Here is a 26,302-nt window from a genome sequence, read left to right on the forward strand (position 1 = left end):
GGCAGAGTCGGAGGTGACGGGGTGAGCGGGCAGGATGAGGAGAGGAATAAGCTCAATTCCCTCTCCTGTGGCAAGGAAGTTCAGGCTCCCGAAGTGGATGTGGGAGCCAGGAGCAAAGCCGATGTCGTGGTTGGACATCCGAAGCCGGTGATGATCATCGTACGCGCAAAGGTCCCCTACCTGGCGCACCAACTGTCGGTGTCAAGAATCACGGGTCAAGACTTTGGCAAGTAAATTTGTTTTTTGTGCGCGTAAGGATCGGATGGTTGCACGAGAGGACGCGGGGTTTATACTGGTTCGGGCAGGAATAGCCCTACGTCCAGTGTGGGAGGCAGCTCGTGTTACTCGTGCAGAGTTTGTAGTAGGGGTTACAAACAAGCGAGAGAGGGAAGCTGGTCCTAAGTCTCTGTGGGTGTGTACTGATGCTCATGTGGAACGGTCGTGAGATGGGGGTCGTTCGGTTCGCTTGAATGCCCCTCCCTTTCTCGAGCCCCCTGGTCCTCCTTTTATAGCGTAAGCAGGGCACAGGAGTTATAATCGAGCCTGGAGTAAAGGGAAGTAAAAAAGGGAAGCTAAGGGAGACGGGCCAAGCCACCGGGGTTGCTGTGGGGTCCCATCAATGACCCAGCGGTCGGCCACTGTAGCCGAGCATGCGAGACGTGCTTGGCGACCGACCACGGTAGTTGTACGAGTTGATGATGACGACTGGCCACCGTAACCATGCACGTCACAGATGACGGGTGACCACTGTTGCCATGCGCACTGACCGGGAGGCGCGGCTGACACGCCCCTATCGCCAAGCCGAGTGGGAAACCGTGCGGCGCACCCTGCAACATGGGCGAGAGTGCCCTGTGACGAATGCCACAGGGGAGGGTTAGGATGGTGCAGCTGTAGCCCTGTGCAGTCGTGGCAGCAGTGCGCTGCCCGAAAACTCCGGCGGGTCACGTCGAGGAACGCGGGCGCCTCTCCGTGTGTCAGAGCCGTGTTCCGGTCATGCACGCCCCACCAGTGGCATTTATGGCAAGATCGGTGGGGGTCCACAAGATCTGCGCCCTCGTCTGCGGGTCCACACATGTCCTAGAGCGAGGCGAAGTTCTATCATGTGGGTCCGGATGCGTCCGACCCCTTGCGCCCGAGGTCGGACAGGCGGAGCCTTGCGACAAGGGGTCGGGCGCGTCCGACCCATGGCTCCTGGGGTCGGGTGAGGCGGAGACCTACCACGAGGGGTTGGGCGCATCCGACCCCTCTCGTCCGGGGGTTGGGCGAGGTGGAACACTCTTGGCTAGGATGAGGAGCGGCCTCTGGGGGTCGGGCGTGTCCGACCCTATGACCCGGGGGTCAGGCTAAGTCGGCGGAGGTCACTATTGCTGGAGGTGGGCCCAGGCCCTTATGATTGTCGTTTAAGGAAAATAAGGAAGTCGTTAATATTTTCCCCTAACACATTGTGAGATGATGTAGGCTTAGGATTATAACCTCTAAATCATTATCCCTTGCTACTTACCCATACGCACATAATTATTTTTATAATTATTAGGAATTGATGAGTATCAACCATAAGTGTACTCATATTTGCTTTAGTTGTATTCATGCATAAGTGCAGAAACATCATCAACCTATTCTACTCATATAAATATATATGAAAGGCTTATGTGAAACTTAATAGGTAGAAATAATCCTAGAAAATCATTTATCAAGAGTATTAGCAAAGTAAGAAAGATTTCCGGTAGTTTCACTAGGACTATTAAAAAATATCATGGAAATGTAATGTTGAAGAGAGAAAAGATGAAGGGAAACATGTAGGCTACTCTAGCTATAACAATTTACATCTAGCGCGTTCACTCAAGAAACTTGCCAGTAGGATCATGGATCGTTACCAAGACCTGCAGCGTAGTGGAAGAGGAATTGGAGCAGCCGATCTAACGTAGATGCACGTCGGTGTAGAGGAAGTAGTAGATCACAATCGTCTCGTTCTCATCCCAGCAGCAATCTCGCGCCGCTGTATGCTTATCCACACGTGGGTCCATGTGGATTCGCATGGACCACTTTTTGTCGGGTTTTGATGATTTTTACTCCATGTTGATTGTGTCCTTTGATGATTTCTACTGATGATATGTAGAGATTCCTCCATAATATTGTTTTAGATCCAGAAGTCATTCTGATAACAAATGTACTACCGACGATGACAAAATTACCCATGTGCAACTCATATGATTTTTCCATATGGTTGTTTTAACAAGCATTCCACTTACTCCGAAGACATATCCAATTATATTTCACGTAATGGTCTGTTTCGAGTTAACAAAAATCTAACGATTTACATTTCACCCGTCTATGATTTTGCTAATCACCGACCATAAACTCTAGATAGATTGTAAACCATCCAATATCCTTCATTTAGCCCTTTTTTAGATTCGGAGCTAGATTATGACTTCAATCATGATTACTCGTGATAGCCGACATATCCTAACAAGAGCTACAACGACTACTAGATTGTAAACCATCCAATATCCTTTAATTAGCCCCTTTTTTTAGTTCGGAGCTGGATTATGACTTCATCTAGGTACAAAGACTAAAAAAATATTTCTACTCTGTCGCATAAAAATCATGTATTTCAGTAGAAATAGATTGATTTTTCAAGTACTTGCATCTTAGGATTTGAACCCACATCTTCAAGCCTGGTGCGACCCTTGCTTGCCACTGCACCACACGGCAAGCCTGGTGCGACCCTTGCTTGCCACTGCACCACACGGTAACTAGTTATAGTACTATGATAAGCTTTCCTTTTGAACTTTATAGATTTCGATTTCTAGGGGTAGATCTATTAAGGAACTTTATGAAAGACGATCTCCCATAGAAATAGATGAATTTATGCAGGCAGCTCCTTATATGTTCTACCTGTATAAAAATCTATTTCTAGTGGCAGTTCATAGCCGCAATACGCCCCTCCAATTTTAGTGATGGCCCATAATTTAATAAGTTATTTCTGTACTAGTGTCCTCTGCATGTTTTTCACCAACGGCTTCTACAAAACCCACTTCTTTATCAATGAAATGGACACAAAAACAATTGGGCCTGTTTGTTCAAAAAAATATAAATTCACCACTGTACTTTCCATCAACATCTTGCTGAATATCAAGCTACTATATGTCCATTACTTATTCCACTTGTATTTATTTTAGCTGGAACTTTTTTTGAACAAGCCAGATGGAGTAACCCTTTACATCTTGCCAACCAACGCATCAAGGATAGATATCCAATACTTGTAGTCCAGAGGAGAACCAGAATCGTTGATTGGTATGCCATTCACAAAGAAGTAGGGAGTCCCAGTCACACCTCGTGCACAACCGTTCTATGAAAGAAATAAAAAGAGACAAAAAGTTATAACAGGGCAAATAATATGCATAATTAAGAATATACTATCACACGAGAATAGTAGTTGTCACCTTGAAAGATATCCTTGCAGCTTGATCAGATTGTGAATCGTTGAAGCCTGCTTTGTATGCGGCCAAATTGGTTTCGCCAATGATGGACACGACAAGGTTTTTGGTTATTTCATCAACTACTGTAGCTCTTGATTTCGTGTAGGTTGGCTGGTTATAATAACCTTCCTGAAAGTTGATTATTTATATGAATACTATTAATTTGGACAAGGATTGTCACGAAACTATAATAATGTAAGATGAAGTCCAGTATATATGTTTGGAGAACTTAAATCTACTACAGTACTTCCTACAATATTTAGCAAATAAACTATATATTACAGTTGTAAAGGTACGGTCCAGCATGTATGTTTGGAGAACTTAAATCGACTACAGTACTTCCCACAATATTTAGCAAATTAACTATATATTCCAGTTGTAGAAACTCTTAGGTAAGCTCATCTGAATATGATTCTATAACTTAGCATATACGCTCAACATTGTCACATTTGAAAACTGGAATCCAATATATGTTTGGGGGCTAAAGTCAAGTTTCCATTAAATATTTGGCCAAGTTCTCACTATATATATTTAGTAGTTATGTCTAGGTTCCAATATGTCATTACATATGCATGAATGACGAGAGAGACAAAACCTGGTATTTGAAGAATTTCTCGAGCAGAGGATACACGAATGATGGGTTTAGCTTGTTCACCGTATGAATTGACCGGCAAGCAATGAAGGCATAGCTGTGGTAACTGCACATTTCCCAGAGTAAATTGTTATTATTGAACCTGTTAGGAGGGATACCGAAATTTTTAATGCAACATCTATTTTGCATTTTGATGCTTGTCTAATATATCTTCTGCACTTGCATGTAAGTTTTACCAGAGTAAATTGTTACTAAACCGGTTACTGAAAATTTTAATGCAACATCTATTTTGCATTTTAATGCTTGTCTGATGCATCTTGTGCACTTTCATGTAAGTTTTACGCCTACATGTGTATATATGTGAAAGCTGTCATCAATGCCCATTATGGGCAATTCCTAGGAAAATACTCCGTCTGTTTGGTTGGGTCCTGAGCTGTGAAAAAACTGCTATGAGTTATGGAAAAGGTAAAAGCCGTTTGGTTGAAACAGCTGTGAAACTGTAAGTTTGATAAAAAATATCTGTAATACCCTTGAAGGTCTGAAGGACCATTGATATGCAAATTGATCATTGGCTACATGACCATTTTATAAAGAAAAACTTAATTTTTTAAGGTGGCGTTTGGATGCACCGGGTTAGGGATAAGATATAGACCGGGATAAGGATACAAGTATATAATCATTTTCCAATGTTTGTTTTGCACTGGGTTAGGGATTAGGAAATAATCATTGAATAGTTAAAATTCCTCTAAAATACAAAAAATGTATGAACGCTCGAGCATGAGCATGCTTAAATCAATGTTCACTAGATGCGCAAGATTATGCTCGTGCTTCCGATTGAAAAAGGGAAGAAAAGCAAAATCCAAGAATTGCATGGCATGCAACCTCCATTATTTACGGGCAAGAAAGAAACAGAGAAGAAAGAGGACAAGTTCTCAAGTTTACATGCAAAGAAGATGAAAAGAATCTTGCTGCCGCACACAATCGAAGGCGTGTGTGCTAAAAAAAACAGGCCGGCCTTATCTGTTAGAGGGCGTTTGGTTTCAAAGGACAGGATGGAGTGGGATGGTCCCAATTTTAGTAGTGTTTGGATGAGAGTAAAATGGGATAGGATCATCCCCTTAGAGCAATATTCCTCTGATATGGGAGACAACCCCATCCCTCCAAATCGAGCGGACGGGCTCATCCCCGATCGACACCGTCTGACGTGTGTGAGCGAGCAGGAGCTCTAGCTTAGGAGGCGCGGGCGAGGCTGTGGCAGGCCGAGGAACCCATCTCGGGGGCGGTGCAGGCAAGGCCACGACCATGGCCGAGCGGGGAGCTAGCTCCGCCATGGGACCAGCATGGCCGCTGGTGAGCTTAGGCCAGCTCTGTACCGGCCGGCGTGGACGAGCTCCACCGCGGCTGGCGGGACCTGGAGCTCCGCAGCCGGTCCGGGTGAGCTCCACCGCGGCCGGCGCGCGCGAGCTGAAACCGTGGTTGGCGCGCGCGAGCTCCCCGACGGCGCAGCGGCGAGCTCCTAGGGCGGCGCCATAGGACCTCCGCGCGCGGCCCTATGGAGCTCGAGGCTGGCGGGGACTGATTCACGGGCAGCGTGGCTGGGGCGAGCTTCGCCCCGGCGGCTGCTCCATGCCTGGCTGGAGGGCACGAATGGGGAGAGGCAGAAGAGAAGATGGAGGTGACGTACGGTAGGCGAGAGACGGATGCAGGGGAAGAAGGATAAAGGCCCGTGAGGGAAGGAAAAAAAGAAAAATATTGAATAGACAATGACAAGTAGGATCCACTTTTAGATGACAGTGTTAAAATCGTCATCCATCCCATTCCCTCGATCCCCCATACCAAACAAAGAACTCGGATGGACTCGTCCTTCTCAACCAAACATAAAATAGGATCGTCCCATCCAAAAAATACGCGGAAGGGATAATCGCGTCCCACCTTGTCTCCGCACACGCACCCTTAGCTTCGTGATGGTTCTGCACCTGCCTCCTCCAGAGTAGTCAGCACAAGCGTGCGCACGAAGGTGTTGTGCTCGGCGGTAGAGTCATGTGGGGCGAGCGGCGGGCGCCGGGCGGAGGCGCTGGAGGGACTGCTTGAGTTCAGCGCGGCCTTATCTCCTCCCCAAGCCAGCCAGCCTCCTCCCCATCTCCTTCTCTCTTCCTTTCTTCTTCTTCCCCGGTCAAAGCAGAGCAGCTCCCGCTCACTGGCAAAATTTGCGGGCATACCCCACCTCCGGCCGATTCCTCTCACCCACGGCACCACAACCTTCCCATCTCCATCCAGGACCAAGCCCTAGGCGTAGCCAAGCTCAACCTCGATGGGAATCGCGGATCTCGCGCCCTCCATTTCTGCCGGTCGTCCGAGCTCCGCCTGCCATCGAACTCCTACCTCTGGCTGTCTCCCACTCCATCCAGGTATAAAAATCAAACCTCCAAGACCCACTGATGCTCATCTCTCCCTCATTTTCACGCGTGCATCGAGTTTCCACGGCCGTTTTTGGCCTCGCTGCCGGGAAGAGAGGAGGGGGCCGGAGTGGGGAGGGGCCCCACCGCCGGGAGAGAGGAGGAGGGGACCGGGGAAGGGCGCTGCCGGGAAGAGAGGAGGGGGCCGGAGTGGGAGGGGCGCTGCTGGCAGAGGAGGAGACCGGGGAGGGGTGCCACTGGTCATGGGAATAGTTCGTGAGCTCGACGGGAAAGAAGAGAAAACAAAACAACCGCTACGCAACATTATCGATAGCTCAATGGCACGTAGGTAATTTTCGTGGGTAATTTTTGTGAAAAGTTAGAATCTGAAAGCAAAAGCAGGGTGAGGGTGACGTGAGTTTTGTAGCTACTTTAGCTGTGACTTTGGGTGGAAGCTAGCTCTTTTGATTAGCTTTGGCTTTTTGGAGAACAGCATGTTGAAAAACTCAACCAAAGAGAGCCGTGAACTTATTATTGTGCCGTTGCTTTGCTACATATTATGTTTATTAAGTAAAAAGATCACAACGCAATATCACAAAATTTTGGCAAAACAATTATAAACCGCAATTTTGAATTGCGGTTCACAAATATTTATGATAAAGCATGGTCCTGCAGTGGTTCTGAAAGATATATTGTGATTTTTGTGAAATTTACCCTTGCATTTTAGGAATTGTTGACACAGACAACATAGTATTGCAATAGCATCGATTTTTTTTTTGAAGAGTCAATAACACTGATATAGTTACACAGAGATGAGCAGGGCGGAAAAATATTGCATGTCTTTTGTTTATGCTACCTTACATCTTAGCCTCTTTGGACAAATAACACACACTTGTCCTCCTACTAGTGTTTTTACATCAGTTGTATACTGTGTTATTTCGCAAAGTGTAAATTGCATCCACCATACAATAACGATATATCACTTTGGTCCAACAAGTTGCAAATATGCAAATAAATAAACAAACTTGTGAAACATGTGCATATACGGTCACACGTACACCACCCCGAGCATATTTTGCCACGTATACATATACGTACGTCACAAGTATTAATGTTAAGAAAACAAAAGGAAAAATACAAATTTATCAAATTTTCACGTCGATCAACGTCGAGAGATATCAGGGCAAGTATTGGCATGCAGTGCACGATAAGTGTGAACAGTATGTCTTTGTAGCTTTGAAAAACATTTTTGAATCCAGTCATGTTTCACAAAGAGAATCAAGGAAATGTCGTGTTAGTGTATTGCTAACTGTTTGTTCCAATCAAAGCACAATCCAGTCAGCCGCTAAACCAACAAGTCTACTTGATATACTATACACTCGTGTAGCCTTAAAGCACCGTATAGATATAGAAAATTGATGAGAATATGTTAATTCACTATTTTGATTGTATTGTCGTCAAAATATCCTCAACAATGTACATACAACCATACATGCACATGTTTGCAAATGATTTGCAAGTTGTTGGATTAAAATGATACAAACGTATAAGTGCAATTTATTCTTCCTCGAATGAAAAGGCGAGGAAAATATTGGGATGGGATACATAACATTTGAGGTTCGCTGGAAATGAAATTAACATAAACAAAGTATGGTGACTTTTGTTTGGTGAAACGTGAGCATTCTCTTGTTCTTTAGATAATATAAAGTATGGTCTATTCGGAAAAGTAAGATCACTTATTATTCTAGCCTCTTCTTTAGCCTAAAGACTGGGCCAGGTTGGGCCTGGTGAATTGACATATACCAAGCCCAAAGCACTTCGTGTTATGGGGCATTTATTATTTTTCTGTCTTGTCGTCAGGAAGGCCCCCTTTCTAACTGGCATGCCCTTTGCTGTTTCATAAATTAAAATGGATAACAGATTTTTGGTCTCAAAGAACATAATTTTTATTCACCTTGCAAGAAATTTAGGTAGGAAGGTGCATATGTCCTCTTTGCCAGTAAATTTTAAACATACACACAACTGCGCCATAGAGGGCTTTAATTTCATCTCACTACAACATGACGTGAGATATTGGGATGATCTGGGAAATGGTTTATCTGATTATTGACACAATAGGTCTTTCTTCCATGATTTATGGGACAGCGAGTACTTGGCATGGACAGGGCAGTTCAAGCATCACCCAACTTAGGGCAGATAGGTCTTTTAGCTTCTTGTAGAAACTGACATGCTCTAGTACTCTAGTCAACAACGCATTGTTGACTCGATGGAAGCAGACATGAGCTCCAAACAAGGCATGTCTCACTCCAGAAGGAACAGATGAGTGGCTACAAAAGATAATGAAAGAGCAGGGGATGAGCACTGTCTCTAATAAATATCATTGACTATTACTTTTTTTTTCGGAGTTTCAGACTCTATACATCCTCTGAATTACCAATGCCACGAAGAAACTTTTCTTTTCTTGCGGCGAGGCCCCCGCGTCGCTCCTAGTGGGCGACTCGGGCGGCACCTGAGCTATCGCCACCGCGAGCCCCCTCCCCTCGTCCCTCTTCCTCACCACCGCTAGAGCAGGCCAGCGAAAGTCAGGCCAGCGAAAGTCCGGTCAGCTGCAGGGACAGCGGCGGCGAGGCTTCCTTTTCCTCTTCCCCATGTTCCGCGAGGCCTTTTGGAGGTCAGAGGCAGCGATTCGGCATCCCTGAGGCCGGATCTCGCTGGGGCACGCCACTCCTGCCGGCATACGGGGTCCCATGGCCGAGGTTCTGGCGAGCGCGCGAGGTCTTGCCGCCGCACAAGCGGCCGCAATGACGGCGGCAGCGGGGCCTTCTCGCACCTTGTGCTCGCCAGTCATCACCGTGGCCAGGCATGGTCGGAGCTCCGGCGTGGGCCGGCCAAGGCGACGGTTCTCGGTTCCGGGAGCTAGCTCAGGCGGAAATCCACAAGGAAAAATCCTCAACGGGCTTTGTGCTGGGTTCGACAACGGCGACATCCGTGGGTGCCGCTCTCCTCAGTGGAGGCGTTGTCAAATTCCCTATCATTGTGCTGGTGCGGCCACGATGGGTGGGCTACAAATTGCAAGGAGAAATCCAAGCCTGGCATCGCTTCGGTAATGACAATGGCGACGCCTTCGGGCGCCGTTCTCCTCCATGGAGGCTTTGTCGAGATGCCTTCGACTCACGCGCTACTGCTGCATGCTCCCCAATGAAGCAGGAGTTGCTCCCTCCCACCGCCAAGGTGTTGGTACTGCTTTTAAGACCTCGCCCTCCCTCACCCTATTGATACTGCAGGGAAGTGTTTATTGCCGGTGCCTATGCTCTGTCATCATCCTCCTTCCTTGATTGCACTGCCTCATCGTATGCTGGGTTAGCAGGACCATGATCCCCTCTATTGGATCTCCCTATTCTTCTCTCGATGGCTCTTCCTCCTTTGTGGTTTCCTCCCAAAATGGGTGTAGAAGGGTGTCATTTGGATCTCGGATGGACCTCCAAGGTATCGCAATCAAGACTGTCATCTGTTGGCTCTACAACTCAATGCTCCACGGTTGCAGAATGGGGATCGACAAAGTATAGTTTTATTTTGGTGGTAACATAGACCAGTGAAAAGGTGTATTGCCCCCCATATGGTTGAGTGTCACTAGTAGAGAATTGACCTTCCATCCAGGTGCTTTTATCCCTGTTGACTTTGGATCCGAAACTAAAGTGCCTTTAGTCCCGGGTCAAAAATGAGGCACCGATGGGAGGGACTTTAGTCCCAGTTGTAAAGACCAACCGGTACTAAAGCCCCCCTTTAATCCTGGTTGTAACAGCTTGTGGGACGAGGGGGCGTTTTGTCCCAATTGGAAACACCAACCGAGACTAAAGGCTCCCCCTTTATTCCCGGTTGGAATTCGAACAGGGACTAAAGGGGGGCGTTTAGTCCTGATTGGTGGCTCTAACCGGGACAAAATATCCTTTCCACGCGGCCCCCTCTCTTTCCACCTTATCTTCTCTTCACCCTTTCTCCCTTATCCTCGTGCAGGCATGCAGTGCTCTCCTCCTCTCCCTACTTTCATCCTCCAAGTGCTTCCTCGCTCTCTCCCTCCACCGGCGGCTCCTCTCCTCCTCTCCCCCCTCCCGCTGCCGCCGCCTCCCCTCCTCCCACTGCCGTCGCCTTCCTCTCCCGCCCACTCCCCCTCTGCTGCCCCTCTCCTTCCCCCTCTGCTCGCCCCTCACTGGTAGTGAGGCGCGGCAGCGGGGCGAGGGCAGGGTAGTGGCACGCGGGGCAGCAGCGCCGGCTAACCGAAGGCGGCGGGGCGAGATGGCATGGCCGGGCAGCGGGCAGTGCGGGTGGCCTATTTTTATTTTTTTTAAACTTACCAACCGGTACCAAAGGGGGTCTTTAGTCCCAAGTGAATGCTGCGGGACTAAAGGACCCCCTTTTGTGTCGAATAGTTAGTCCTGGTTGGATTTTCTAGATCTATGACCCCTACCAACCGCGACTAAAAGGTCCGTTTTCCACCAGTGTGTTTTGATTTTTTTTCTTAATCTTTGGTTCTGGACTTGCATTGTGGGCTGTTTGTGCTATTATGTTGTCCTAGGTGTTGTGTTGTGTTTTGTAAAATTGAACCTTATGTTTAATGAGCTTGCAAGAAGCTCCATAATGAATGAAAAGGTGGGATGCTCTCCCCCGTTCTCTAAAAAATACTTTTTTTCTTTTTTCTAAAGACTATATTGCTTTTTTATAAGTATCTAAAGATAAAAGTTACGAGAGATTATTACTTTTTTCTAATTAAGTATGTAATTAATATTGCTATCAACCTCATCCAACAAACCTACTCATGTATTTTACTGGAGATTGATGTTTTGGACTTTGACTGTATATTCCATCCGTTCCGCAAAGAGCGTACCTTTAGTTCCGTCCTAAGTCAGCTATTTATGTTTGACCAAGTTTATATAAAAATACATCAATGCTTTTGATGTCTAGCCAGTTTTATTAAATTCGTTATGAAATATATTTTCACAGCATACCTATTTAGTGTTATAAATATTGGTACTTTCCGTTATAAACTTGATCAAACTTAAATAGTTTGACTTAGGACAAACCTAAATGAACACTCTTTGCGGGACAGAGGGAGTATAAGTTTTATTTATCAAACTAGACGCGCATAAGTAGTTTTTTTAAAAAAGAAAAATAAAGTAACAGAGAACGGACTTTCTAAAAGAAAAGTAACGAACGACAGAGCAGGACTAAGTTGTACTCACGGTAGCGGGAAGAGGTGCACAACGACAGACACGCGCGAGCCGTAGTGCTCGACGGCCTTCTTGAGCGCCGGCCACGCGTCGCGGCTGTCGGGGCAGACCGGGTCGAAGAACGCCTCAACCACCACCGTCTCGCCCCACGCCGGCGGCTTCCCGCCGTACACGAACCCGTCCGTCCTCGCCGGGATCGGGATCTGCGCGCGGCAGACCAAGCACGCGCAGCACCCGATGATCCCCAGGAGCAGAAGAGAGACACGACGGCTGGATTCCATCTCACACAGTCACCCTCCGTAGCGTGCGACTTGGCCTCTCGCGTGTCAATTTGCTCAACTAGCACCTCTGCTCTGTACATGCAAAGCTTGTACGCTTAGAGCAAGCTGGTGAGGACAATATATAGTATAACGCTAACGAATCTCTGAAGGATCAGACACAGAATGAGTGCCCCTGAGTTGCGCAGACACTTCGCCGAAAGTGAAGTGGGTGCTGACGGCTACCTCTCAACGACTTCATGGGCATGGTGACATTCCGGTAACCGGAGAAGGTGCCGGCCTGGGCCGGCCCACATGATGACATCATAAGGATGTTAAGATGATGGGATTCTTTTGACGGCAGGCAGGAATTTCGCTTGACAAAAATCGTATAATTCCAAAGGGATACTTTTGAATTTTCTTGTTCCAAATGGGTCCTGATGATGATGTTTGCGGGTTTTATATGGAGTAGCTACCTGAAGTTTGGTTAAAGGTTGCTACGAGCCCTCATCTCCCAGGGAACACGTATCATCAGTGAAGTTGAGCACGGAAACTTTATATATTATCAAGTATTCAAGTCATCGAGACAATTGCAGATTAAGCTAGTTTCTCTAGCACTATCCATTTAATTGACGTTGCCATTGACAAAAAGAAATCATACACATGACCTACAGGTTCAACGATTGAAAGCTTTAGGTGCAGTTTTATGTTCAGAAAAAGGTCTATTTTACTTCCTTCATCTATTCACTTCATACCCATCCCACCTCCAACCACTCTGGAACTCACATTCCATCCAACACTTTTTTCCCGATTATCTTTGGACCTAGGACTAAAGGATTTTTAGTCCCGGGTCAACAATTCATCACCGATTGGGAGCTCTTTAGTCCCGGTTGGTAATATCAACCGGGACTAAAGAGCCCCATTAGTCCCGGTTGTAATAGCTAGTGGGAGAAGAGAGATTTTTTATCCCGGTTGAAAACACCAACCGAGACTAAAGGCCCCCCTTTAGTCACGGTTGGAATTACCAACCGGGACTAAATCTTTAGTCCCGGTTGGTAATTCCAACAGGGACTAGGGGGACCTTTAGTCCTAGCTGTGTTTTCAACCAGAACTAAATTCCTCCCCGGGGTTCTCTCTCTCCACCTTATCTCCTCCTCTCCCCTCCTTATCCCGCGCACGCCCTGAGCTGCACACTCCTCCAGCGGGGCGGGGCACAAGCGGCACGGGCCAGCCTTCGACGGGCGGGCGGGCGACCATACGGAGCGGCCGGACTGAACGGCGGACAGAGCGAGCGGCAGAGGGAGCGAGCGGGCAGGTGAGTGGCGGACGGAGTGGCGGGCGGGCGGCCGTGACGCGAGCGAGCGGTGGGCGGCTATCGCGGACGGAGCGGCGCCGCCACTGCGCTGGCGGGTGAGGGCCCGGCATGGAGCGGGTCCGAAGCGGGCACTTCTTTTTATTTTGTTTTAACGTTTTTAGTCTCGGTTGGTAATACCCACTGGGACTAAAGATCCCCTTTAGTCCCGGGTGAATAACCTGGGCCTAAAGATGAGACCTTTTGTCCCGAATTGTTAATCCCGGTTGATCTTTGGAGAGATATGTGGACTATCGGTGGGTTTTCCACCGGTGAACAAAAATATTGGCTTAATTTCCCTCGTACTATTCATAGCGTATTTAACACTTCTGTCAACAGATAAACAAAGTTAATACGCGTTCAAGATAGAGGCATTTAGAGTAAAAAGACTACATTTAATTTTTGCTAGTTCAACACACTAACACAACCATTCAGTAGAGGGTTGTACAAAAGTTCAGATGAGAAAAAAAGGTTGTAGCTTCCCAGAACAATCACTATTAGGCGATGACTTCATTTTCAGATAGCAACACACCCAACATGTACAGAAGTGGAAAATATCGCAAAATGGTTCCAGCTTTCACATTTTGAATTGATGCTATCAGTTGACGTCTTCCTGTGAATGCGCTCCAGTCTATAGACAGAATGTGCAAGTTTAAATAATGTTACCACCTGAAGAAAGCGCTAAGAACCGTGTAACTCCCTATTCCTAGTAGGTTGATGGGTCTCGCACAATGAAAACCTTAATGCACCATAAATAGAAGACTGCATTTCTTAGATGCTTTTCACTTGTAGCCACCCATTTAGTAGTTGCACTCTTTCTTCTTCTATTGACCTCGCACATCAAATGTGAAGGGACCATGACACCTAAGAGGGGGTAAACTGGGTGTTCTAAAAACTAAGGCTCCGTACACATATAAAAACCTATTTCAATTTTTATCTAGATGTGCACTAGATTTTTCTATGTGTTGTTATCTTACCGCAAAAGAGTTTTGCACCCTAGGTTCCAGTCCTATAAACTACACATGGAAATTCTAGAAAAGGTAAATGCGGATTGTAAAGTGCAATAAGAAATGAGGAACAAAAATGAGGTAGAGAAGGCAAAGTCCTGTTACAGCGACACATCGATTTTTACCAAGGTATCGGAAAGCAAAGCTTTCCACTAGTCCAAGGGCATGCCCGCCCAAGGGCATAAGCTCCCCGGTCAAGTAACGTCGTAGATAGCCGATGGGCCTTCCCCACACGAAAGTGTGTCTCCACCTAGCGTCTTTTAGATGCTCCTCGCCGCTCTTCACTTGGTAGAGCGTCAACAAAACACCAAGGGCATATTCTCCCTTTTACATGCATCGACGGCCACCTCACAAACACGATTGGAGGGTCTTGCAACACGCCACAAACAACTCTTGGTGCGCGCAAGCACCGATAACAAAGATGTGTGCAGACCTCGCCTAACTCTACGCTAAACCCTAAAACAATTTGCTAATAAGCCTAAACTAGCACTAATCGAAACCTAAGCCTTATGATAATTGCCTTAATCTTATCTTTAGCACCTTGGTGGATAAAGCACTTGTGTATGTGTGGAAACCAAACCTATAGCTTCTCAAAGCTCTAACACCCTTGAAATGGTCAGGCAATGGGGGTATTTACAGCCCCAACTCCAAGAACTAGCCATTGCTCCAACGGTCATAGAATCTACAATCATCGACTAACTTGGTGCACCACCGAATGGATCGGTGGTCCAACTCCAGCTAGCCGTTGAGCCTCTGACGCCCAAGCCTATTATCAACGACTGATTCATTGCCTCTTTTTTACCATCACCATATAAATCGGTGAGTGCACTGAGCCACTGTCTTCACATGTCACCGACTCATTCGCTGTCCTAGTTACTGTTCCCACCGTATGAATCGATGATGCCTCAAATAACTTTAAAAAGTTCCAAAGCCGATTTGGAGCCGATTGCGAGCCAAGCCGATCACACCGACAAATTCGGTGGTGACCCCATGTTCCCACTGAATGAGTCGGTGATCACAGTGCACGTTGTCTTGGCCCTGCTATATATGGTCACCGACTGATTCGATGGAATGTGTTTGTTAACATTTCCAGTAGGATTTGCTTAAATTCTTCGTGTGTCTTTATCTCAGCTTCAATACCATCATTTGTATGTCTTAGAAAAAGATTATCTCTGAATTTTTACTATTATTTGGATGTCATGGAATTCTTCTAAGTCTTTCTTTTTCTTCTGATTTTGATGGCTTTAGAATTCATCATGGCACCTATGAAACACCTACAAAGGTACATCTTGCAAACATATTAGTCCCAATGACCATATTGTCATTAATCACCAAAATCATTATGGCCTAGGGCCATTTTCCTTACAATCTCCCTATTTTTGGTGATTGATGACAACACTATCAAAGCAAGAGATAATATAGAAATTAAGTGCAACTACTTGCTTCAATGCAATGCAAGAGCAAGATTATATGCGAATTGAAATATGCAATTAATACCACATTGGGGTAAACCATACCTTGCTCTTACCAATTTGATATCCCTCTCATGTGGTCATGTGGTCATAAGGTTCCCCCTTATTCCAATGCCACTTTTCTCCCTGTCATGGACCAGATTCTTGCAATCTCCCCTAAGCAGGAAATCTAAAATTTCCCCGAAACTTAAGGTTCTTGCTTTCTTGCATGCTTCCCCTTAACGATAGCTCCCTCTTCAATATCTACTTGCTTTGGTAGAGAAAATTCTCCCCCTTTAGAATCAAAGACAACCTCCCCCTTGCTCTTACCAATTTGAATTCTCCCTCATGTGGTCATGTGGTCATAATGCTCCCCCTTATTCCAATGCCATTTTTCTCCATCTCTTGGACCAAATTTTTGTAATTTCCCCCAAGATAATACAATGTATCGTGGGGTAATGTCTTGGTGGTTGAGTGTAGACCAAACTACGAGAATGCATCGGTTCCCTAGCAATTGTAAAAACATAGTACAATTAAATTGTTGTGATTAGCAGATAGATTCCACAACACCCCATGTGACTCAAATTTATAATGGACAAAATTCGCTATCCAATCTTAAAAAAAATTAGTACTCTAGGGCCCGGATTACTCACCTCAATCCCATCCTAATCCAGGATCCACCGACACCCTTCCATTCATCTAGTATTTGTGGCCGCAACGGAAACATGAGCGGCAAAATGAGCAGAAGAAATTGGGGCAGATGCGGTTGTAGATGTTGGTGGTTACAAAATACCCAAACAATAGAGGGTGGTCTAGGACACGACAGTTTTCAAAAGAGCTTCTAGGGAACTGAGTGGCTAGAATGCTGTGTCTTAGACGAGCTCATGGCTCGCCCATTTATAGCCTTGAGAAATCAAACCTTTTCAGGTAGGACTCTTCTACACCGGTATGGCCCCTCCCACCCGTGGTGCCCCTAAAAGGGGCAGTCTGGTCTTATACCTTCGCTCTCTATGGTACGGAGGGTTTTTGTACTCAGGGCGAACGTGGCAGCCTTGTACGGGGACCTTCCGTACTAGAGGTGGGGTTATTCAACAAACCCATCCTTAGGGCTGACGCACGCCTGGCCCAACCGAACCCATCTCGACAATCATTTCCAGGATGGGGAACCTCCGGCCCTCTCGGGAGTCCTCTGGCATCCTGCGCGTACCTTCCCCAGGTCTGCGCCCTTGCGTGCTGTCTGGGACTTCCGGGTGGACAGGGAGAGAGAGAGAGGGAGAGGGAGAGAGGGAGAGAGCCCTATCTATCCACGTCTAGAGGGGCTTGGTAGATTTGGGGTTTTTCCGGATCGCATGGTCCCTTAGGCCTATGACTTGTGGCCGATTCCCGAACAACAATCCTTTCCCGGTGGGCTCCGAGAGTTAGCTCGCGGTGGTCGCCGGGACCTCTCTGACCGGGCATCTTCGGGATAGATTCCCAGGCCACCGGGGATAAAAAGGTGTTAACACTCTATAGAGGTGGTACATCTTTACCCACGAGTGGCGTAAACCCCGTCACGCTATGCTGATCAGGCACTTATCACAGTACCTAGGTTTGATAGCATGGGGACGGTACGAGGCCTTTACAAAGGATCTCCCAGTCGCAAGATTGCCTAGCTAGGTTTCCCAGGTCCGACGTACATGGACAAGTCTGTAGGCTAGCACATACCTATATGGCCCCATTTGCTCCGTGCGGTTCCATTCCACCTCACCGGTGGCTCTTACAAACTGGGAGAGGTCCTAATTAATTAGCCAAGACTAGAGCCATGTTGTTCCAACTGGAACTAAATATTTTCACGTGGCCCCCCCCTCTCTCCACCTTATCTTCTCTCCTCCTCTCCTTTTCTCCCTTATCTCATGCAGGCAGCCCTCTTTCTCTCCTTCCTATCTTCTCTCCTCCTCCTCTCCCTTTCTTCTAGGAGGAGTGGTAGGCAAGCTGGCACGGGTGGGCGAGCTGGTGGGCGGCTGGCCTGCTAGGGGCGGTGGGGCGAGCGGCAGCTAGCGCGAGCGGGCTGGCGCGGGCGAGTGGGCATGGGCCAAGCACGCGGCAATCGGAACCTTCTCCCGCAACCGGCTTGTTAGGGGCATGGGGGCCGGCAGCCATGGCCAAGTCTATGGAGTAGCGCGTGGCTTGGGGGCACGGCGGGTGGCCTATTAGGGGCGGTGGGGCGAGCGGAGGCCGACGCAGGCGGGCGGGTGGCCGACGCAAGCGGCGGGTGGCCGGTGTGGGCGAGCTGGCGTGGGCAGGGCACACGACAACCGAGACCGCCTCTCGCGGCTGACCTGCTAGGGGCTGTGGGGCGTCAACGGCCATGGCCAAGGCCATGGAGTGGCGCGCGGCCTGCGGTAGGAGCGCGGCGGTGGGGGCACGAACGACTGGGGAAGCGCGGCCTACTTTTTTTTTTATTATTTTTTTGATCCTTTTTAGTCCCGGTTGGTGTTACCAACCGCGACTAAATGAGCTCTTTAGACTCGGGTGAAATACTCGGGACTAAAGATGAGGACCTTTAGTCCCAGTTGGATTTTCGAGACCTATGTGTCTCTCCAACTGGGACTAAAACCTATTTTTCCTCCAGTGGTCTGTGGTGAAGAAGATAGGTTCAGCTCGGATTGAGATTGAACTTGAGCACGCAAAAGAGAGCAAAGATTGGGGCGGGTCTAGCAAGGGTCGTCGAGGCTTAGGTGTTGTGGCCAGTTAACGGGCCTATACGGTATACGACGGGTTAGGAACGACACGAACTTAACCCTACATGAACTCGAAACCTATTCGAGTTTGAAAATATTTTATATTAACTTTCACACACAATAAACACTATGCATGTTAGCATTAAATGCAACAAACTAATTTATACCCTATGGTTATTTAATTTACATTTAGAAATTATTTTTATTTCAAATAATTGCACATAATTCCTATTTAGTTATAATAAATTTTAGAAAAAAATTTAAAAACCTAGCAAATTCAAAACTAGGATGTTACAACTAGTAGTACTTATATCTGAGGGAGATCGGTTCTCTTACTCGCGGGTTCGTCGCTCTATGTTGATATAGAGTGTTGTTGTTTGCTACGAGATGCCAGACGTAGTTAGACTATAGTAGTAATTAGTAGCGTAGACGTGGTGTCTATGCTAAGGGTTATCCTTCATTTGCCTTATATCCCACGGGCTGGAGAGGTAGGCCGTAGGTGGTGACAATCCTATTGGTCCTTTGTAATCCTCTACGTTCAGATACAGCATAGAGCTGTTGGCCGCAGGCATCTGACTCATTCAGGGTAAGTCAGTGCCTGAAGCGAGTATTCTGACCTGAGAGATTGACCTTCAACTAATCTATAGTGCTATCCTTAGGAATCCTCTCTACCCTCACCACCTATCTTGGTGTGTCCTTGGACCGACTAGAATAGAAGATAGTACACACAAGTTCCTTTGGATTCAATACTCTTGGAATACTCTGAGGTGAAAGCTACAATTGTATCCATGCGCTTGCAGATTTATTTGCATTTATTAATTATACCAACAAGCTTTCTGGCGCCATTGCCGAGAACTGTTACTATATTTTTCATCTTACCTAGTCACCCTCGTATCTTTTTAGTTTTCTTTCTTCTACCTCTACCCCCGCTATCCACAGAGAAGCCATCCTTTCACAGCCTCTCTGCTGTTAGGGGCAAGATCTTAGAGCCACCACCCTCTACACAACCAATCCTTACATCCGGCTATGAACTCTACCCCGACTTAGTCGCTAAGGTTGGGGAAGTTTTCTTCTTTGGGTTCGGTAGTGAAAACCCATACCACCATTTGCATGAGTTCGAGTAGCTGTGTTTGCACTTTGCCTACGAAGGCATGACACAAGATATCCTCAAGTGGAAGTTGTTCCCCTTCTCTCTTAAAGGGTGGGCTGAGCGATTGTACACGTTTGCCGCAGGCACTACGAATGTCACCTTGTACAACCTTAGAAAGAGATTCTTTGTAACATTCTTTCGGCGGAATGAGAAGGAATCCATAGGTACAGCCTGGGCTAGACTTTCGCTCTTAGTGAAATCCTGTCCTACCCTATCGTTACCCAATCCCTTGTTGCTTCACACCTTTTATAAGGGTCTCAATAAGGATTCCACTTGTTATCTGGACGCCATCACCGGAGGGTCATCTTTCCACAAGATTCCGACCGAAGGTAGGAAGATTTTACATCGTATCACCACCTTTGTAGTCGAGTCTAAACCCCTCCGAGAAGAGTGAAAATCGAGCCATGAGGATCTTCTAGCGGCTGAATCTAATCCTTCATCTTCCGAATCCTCAGATTGAGCCATAGAACCCTTGCTCGAAACAGGAACATCGGAAGGAGAAGAAATTCAACCTCCGAAGTTCCCTTTCCAATTCAAGGATGATCCATCTAGAAACCATAGAAACACCTCAAATTTCTTAGATGCCCAAATAGGGAAGGAACCTTCTTCTATCCATGTCTCTCAATCCAAAAATCCCTTGACAGAACCTTCCCTCAAGCCTATGGTACCTCCTTTACCTCCTGATCCTCCTAACAAAGCATTTCTCAAGGAGGCCATGAAGAAGGATTGGTTGGATGGAGTGAGACACTTTTTCGAAGCAATTTGGATTATTTCACCCTCCACGATCATTCCTTGTTCTATAAGGGGAATTGTCGTAAAAGCCCATCTTAACCCCCATCATGGAGGATAATATCATGCCTTTGCACTTAGCATACACTCCGTTGGGCATTGTTCCTTTGAAACCATCCGACAAGCTCTTCAAAAGTTGTCCCTTGGGACACATCCTTGAATGTCAGGGGGTTGCAAGTGTTCTGGCAATCACAATAGACAAAATCAAGGTCAACCTAGACTTCCACATCTTTGATATCCTTGATTTTGATTTTCTCATAGGCTACCCACTAGAAAAACTGCTCGATGCATCCCAAGGGACCCTAGATGAAAAGCTCAAGAAAGCCGCTTTCGCGCCACCTCTTTCCCAGAAAACCCAATGGCGAAGCCTCTTCTCAAGCAAAACCTGCTTGAGAACATGATGCATGTATCTCCGTTCATATCATCCGAGCTCGTTCTCTTTGAGGTTGCAAAATCTGCCACTCCCGAAGAGTATGACTTGGAAGAAACCCTTCACCTTTGTGAAGATGAACAATCATTATCACCCTCGATCGAGTTTGAGCCTCTTCCCGCTGACCTGTATGATGTTGTTTTCAAACATGATTGAGAATCAACATTGATCTTCCATGATGAATCTCTTGAGATGGAGAATCCATGGGCTATGGAATTTTGTGAGGCACCGACTATGGAGTCCAGAGGAAAGGATTCTATATATAAGCATGGGCGCTTCATTCTTGAAATACCACAAGAACCATGCTCGTTTAATGCGTCTCTAGAGTCAGCCATGCTTTGTGCCCTGAGCACGCTCGAGGACTACAACCACCTCAAGGTCCTCTCTTGTAAAAAGTTTAGAAGGTTGGTTGTAGATGCATATGTTTATCATAAACATTGCAAATTTCATGGATGCACTGTGGCACTAACCTTGCAGCTAAAGCTTTAATGATACATCAACAATTGATGGTGAGAGGGGAATGATATCATCAATGATAGCTACAAGAGGAAGCTCCCGTGGTCAAGCTTGTGACCATAAACAAAGCACTTCCAGAAGATAGCCCGGATTATCATAGAATTTCCCTTCAATAAAAGCAAGATCATGTCTTTAGGATCAACACTCCTTCGGGTTTTTTTGGTCACTAACCATTTTAGGTGGAGATTAAAAAGAATGACGGACAGGTGATGCCTAAGAACATGGGAGCTATGCCGACTACAACATCTTGTAAGTCTTGGTGAGGGAATGATTACGAAAGGAAGCTTGAACTCCATACACTTAAGTTGTTTTGCTCAGCAATGCAAACTCCAAGTGTGGGGAGGTATGTGAGTATCCTTAGTAAGTTCCTTTCATGCCAAAAATAAAATAAAATAAAATAAAATAAAATAAAATGGTTTGGAGATGGTGTTGGTTCTTGCATCTCGCCCCACTAAAAAAAGAAAAAAAATAAAAGAGAGGAGTTACCACATGGCAATTTGAAATTATTCATCATCCTAACACCATGGTAAGAACCTTCAGGTATGTCCTGCTTTTGACTTTAAACAAAGCCCTTCCAACAGGTAGCCCGAGGTTCACCAGTATTATACTCATGTTTAGCTCCCCTAGAACATAGCTTGATCATGCTTTCATGTTTCCTTTATCTATGCTCGTATGCTCTGGTTTGAATACATGTTGCAACATACATTCATAGGCCTTTTAAATTAAGCATGGTGCTTAGGTTAAAAAGTCTCCTTTAACCAAATGAGACATGATGTCAAGTTTGGTTAATGAACCTTGGAGTTAATGCTTTCATAGAGCTTGGTTGTATATGTGGACTAACTGCTGCAGGAAAATCTTCAAATCCGAATGGGTAAGTCATGAGCTTGATTCAAATGGGAAGATAGACCAACGCATTAGATTCATGTTGCACAACATACAAAGGAGGTATATATCACACTTCAAGGATACACCGTAAGTATACCATCTTTTGCTTATATTGATGCAATTTTAATTCAGCCTTATTTGAGTTAGGTCTCATGGTGAAAATAAAATAAAAAGAAATCCAAAAATATTTGAGTTCGAAGAAAGTAAGGCTCTCTAGTTCTCGAACCAGCAGAGTCCCCATTTTTGTTTCCACCTTTTGTTTGAATAAAGCACCAGGTAGTAGCATAAGTGTGGGGGACATCTCTCAAGATCATCAACATACACACTCAAGATCTCCCACAAAGGTGTCACACAACATCAACTGCACCAACATGACAAGGGACAAGGCGAGGGCACCAGAATGAGTCGGCCGCCCCTGTGGTTTGGCCGAATCACCACTGGTCCGCCTTGATCCCCATATACTTCAAGAGTGATAGTATGTGCACTTTATCACTCACTCTCTTTGATTCATGAGTTTGAATGAATTTTTAAAACTGACTCACTAAAATCAAACTCAAAATAAAATGAATCAGCATGCTCCACTTGTTGTACATGTTTCCTATGGTTCGGTTGCATATGTATTATTCCATGCTTATTACCTTGATGCTTGTGAAAAAAAACTTTAGGGAAGCATACTCATCTAAGTAGTTGATGTTTGTGATATGGTTTGATGAAATGATCTTTGCTTTTGATGCTAAAGTGCTTGGGAAATTTATTTGAAAATTTGGGAAACCCCTTGCAAAGCTCCTCTTCGATAGGCCAAAATCCTACCGAAGCCATATGATGAGTTATCCCGAAAAACCCTACGCATATGCTGCTTGTCATTCCTTTGAGCTTAGTCAAATTGTTGTGACCCTTGTGAGAATTCTATTCATACTTTCATGATGAAGATTCACGTGCACCCATATCCCTTTTGCTATGCTTCTATGAGAAGTCAGCATTGTACCATCCCTCCATTCCACAAAATAAATACTCCACCATGTGTATTGGTCTCTCTCCCTCCAATTATTGTTACAAAAGAGACATGGGCTATCGAGAAAAAAAATATGGACACATGAAGGTCCAAGTATTGGAAAAAAGAGTTGGACACATGAAGGTCCAAGAAAAAAAGGAAAGAAAAGAAAGATATCCATGTTCTCAAAAATAATTTACAAAGGGAGAGAGATCATACAAAAGGAGTTTCCATTTCATCCACCATTCACCATCCACCATATCCATGTGCACATCTTGATCTAATTGTATGACTTGTTTTTCTTCATGGATCTAGTTTTTGACTTTGTAATAGATGTAATACAAGTATGTCTTATCATTCATACCCTACTTTGAGCTCCTCATATAGCCATCATTAGACGTAGGATGAGGAAAGGCAAGTGTAATGCCTTGGTGAGGACATATACACATTGTGAGATCTGAGAAAATAAAATGAGGAGCTAGGCAAGGTTTGTTTTTGAAAACTTATACCGTTCCATTCCTCAACTACCCAAGATGGCGTGATAGACACTTCAAAGTTCACAAGTGCAAGGTATGGTTTGGAATATCTCTTATGCTTGATTCATATCTTCAGAAGTCATCTTTCACCTTAGTCCTTTCTCCTTCACTCAAGGACGAGTAAAGGCTAAGTGTGGGAGTGTTGTTGACAGCTCTTAAGTACCAAATCTAGACCATCAACTTCTGCATAAACACATAGAGGATGAGCATCAATAGTAGTGGTAGGAGTTATTACGAATGAATTCCACAAGTGTTGGTGAATATTTGTATGCAGGTCCATTAAGGGAGAAAACAAACCTCAAAGAGCAAGGAAACATACTCTTAACCAATCAGGAGCAAGGACACAGATTGGAGAGCCCACATCAGGGGTTAAACTGCCTAAACTTACCACCAATCACCCTGTACCCACTTGGTGATAAGAACCCGCTAGGGTTGAATCCCGATCTTTCGATGAGAGGCATGGGATAACTCGATTTGGGGATGGAGATGACCTTCACGGCCTGACTACAACCATCCAAGGATGATGCACCTTAGCAACCGATACACCATCTCCAATGGTTGCCGCGATCTTGTGAAGCACGATCAACCAAACTACTAGGGTAATTCCTGCAAGCAATTGAGGAATAAGCAAGAACAAGTAGAACAAGCAACTCAATTGCAAATATAAAGATAAAAGCCAATCTGAAATCATAAAGTTGGGATTCTGAATCGAGTAGAATGGATAGTCTAGTCGACACACGCGTCTACAAGGAAGTAGCAATGGCTAAACTTACATCAAAACAAAACCCAATCTATTTGTGGTGACTCTAATCCTTATTAATACCTAGGAGGATGACCAGGGGAGTGTTGGGTTCGTGCTCCAACCCAAGGACATGTCCCTAATGGACCCAACTTGATACGATGCAACACCTCTAGACAGAAAACCTCTTGGTAGTATTTCGGCAATTGCGGCTGCCTCCGAATAGATATGGATATGAGTATGGATCCATATGAAAATAGACTTCATAAGGATTCCATGGAGTAATTGAAAGCCCAAAATGGAGTCCGGATGAGGTCATGGCGGCCGTTGCAAGTTGGGATAGAGCTGTAGTCCGAATCTAGCACCAAAACGTGTTGGATTGGATCTCTTTCTTTCCTTGGGCCAAAAGTGACGTGGTGGCCTAATGGAGGATTTTGGGAATACTTGGACTTGGCCCCCAATCTGCTTCTTTGGTCCTTCATACCTTTCATGTGTGTTTAACACTATTTTTGATCCACGTATGTATTTCTAAAATTGACAACGAACACACTTCATGGTGCAACATCAATTCATCAAATGTATCAAATACAATCATGGTAAAGAATTGTTTCACCCATGAATCACAAGTTACTCATATGATTGTATCCGAGCAGGTGATGTCCTCATCAATTTTTGCCAAAAGCAACTAGTGTAGGTCCTTACTTTCAATATTTTAGCCATAGGTTCTAAGTTCATTTACCAGTCTAAGTTAGCAACTATACTAAACAAGCATAGTTTCCAAGAAATTTATGACAAGCATCAATATTAAGATCACCATTCAGTTCCATTCTTACTCCGTGTAGTATAGCGATCAAGCAGTCCCTAACTGTGAGAGACAGACAAATCGATTCAAATTTATTAACCATGCATGGCGAACCAAATCCCATGACATCTGTGTACCATACTGGGTTCACTTCATTTGTAACCGTCCCCATCAATCCCCAGGCACATGGATAGGGCCTACTTCCCTTGGCATACAAGGCTCCATAGTCCCGGACGACACCGTACTATGACCGCACCTGTAGCCACATGATGCACCAGGGAAACTACATTCCAGAGATAGTACGGATAAAGCCACACCCCCGTTCAACTAGGTACTAGGCTTCCCCATCCCGTACTAGGTATGAGATTAGTATTTTCAAACCCTTGATCATGAACACTATCACATCTCGACCTTAGTCAGATTCTCATGTGGACAGATGGGGCAAACCACCGAGTACCGAACATAAGTCCGGCCCCGTCCATCGTCCTTATAGTGGCAACAGAAGTAAACAAATCAACTCCTATAAATCGCGAGTGATAGGCAATCACTCGACTTTTACTGATTCCTATTAAGCATTGCAACTACTCAACTTATCAAACTAATGTTCATGTCAAAGGTACTAAGTTCATGCATCTAAGGTTTCAATCAACTCCTCAAAATTTAAATGCGCAATCAAAGCATCAACCATATTGCATGTATTTAAATCATGTAATCATGCACCGGGGCTTACCTTCGAACTTAGAGTTAGTTAGCGAGTCTTCGACTTCCTCTTGCTCCTGCACGAGCTCGACTCCCACGTGATGCAGATCAGCGGCTTGTTCCTCGCCCTGCGTGGGGTGGAGCTCGTACGTACCATCGGCGAGGTTCACTTTTACATCATGTGCAAATGCAAAAGATTCAATAAGCAAGCTCAAGAGTCTGAATGGAATTTCATATATTATTACAAAGTAAACTTCAACTTACAACTAACTCACTTAGACAACATT

The 26,302-nt window shown here is 45.6% G+C and overlaps 1 protein-coding gene across 1 annotated transcript; it reads right to left on the reverse strand.

The window, feature by feature from the left end:
- Positions 1 to 2,968: 2,968 nt before the first annotated feature.
- LOC101777779 lies at positions 2,969 to 12,074 on the reverse strand. Its single transcript, XM_004975066.3, has 4 exons — positions 11,705 to 12,074; positions 4,075 to 4,177; positions 3,444 to 3,608; positions 2,969 to 3,349 (listed from the first exon to the last, which is right to left on the reverse strand). Exons 1-4 carry the CDS (start codon positions 11,971 to 11,973, stop codon positions 3,218 to 3,220), a joined length of 669 nt encoding a protein of 222 aa, XP_004975123.1. The 5' UTR covers positions 11,974 to 12,074; the 3' UTR covers positions 2,969 to 3,217.
- Between the last annotated feature and the right edge of the window lie 14,228 nt (positions 12,075 to 26,302).

This window comes from Setaria italica, chromosome VII (assembly GCF_000263155.2).
Source record: "Setaria italica strain Yugu1 chromosome VII, Setaria_italica_v2.0, whole genome shotgun sequence".
NCBI classification, from domain to species: domain Eukaryota; kingdom Viridiplantae; phylum Streptophyta; class Magnoliopsida; order Poales; family Poaceae; genus Setaria; species Setaria italica.

Coding starts and splice junctions, on each gene's coding strand:
- LOC101777779 (XM_004975066.3), bottom strand. CDS start 11,973: ATGGAATCCAGCCGTCGTGTCTCTCTTCTGCTCCTGGGGATCATCGGG. Junction 4,178..11,704: donor GTGCACCTCTTCCCGCTACC/GTGAGTACAACT, acceptor GGAAATGTGCAG/TTACCACAGCTATGCCTTCA. Junction 3,609..4,074: donor AGAAATTCTTCAAATACCAG/GTTTTGTCTCTC, acceptor ATCAACTTTCAG/GAAGGTTATTATAACCAGCC.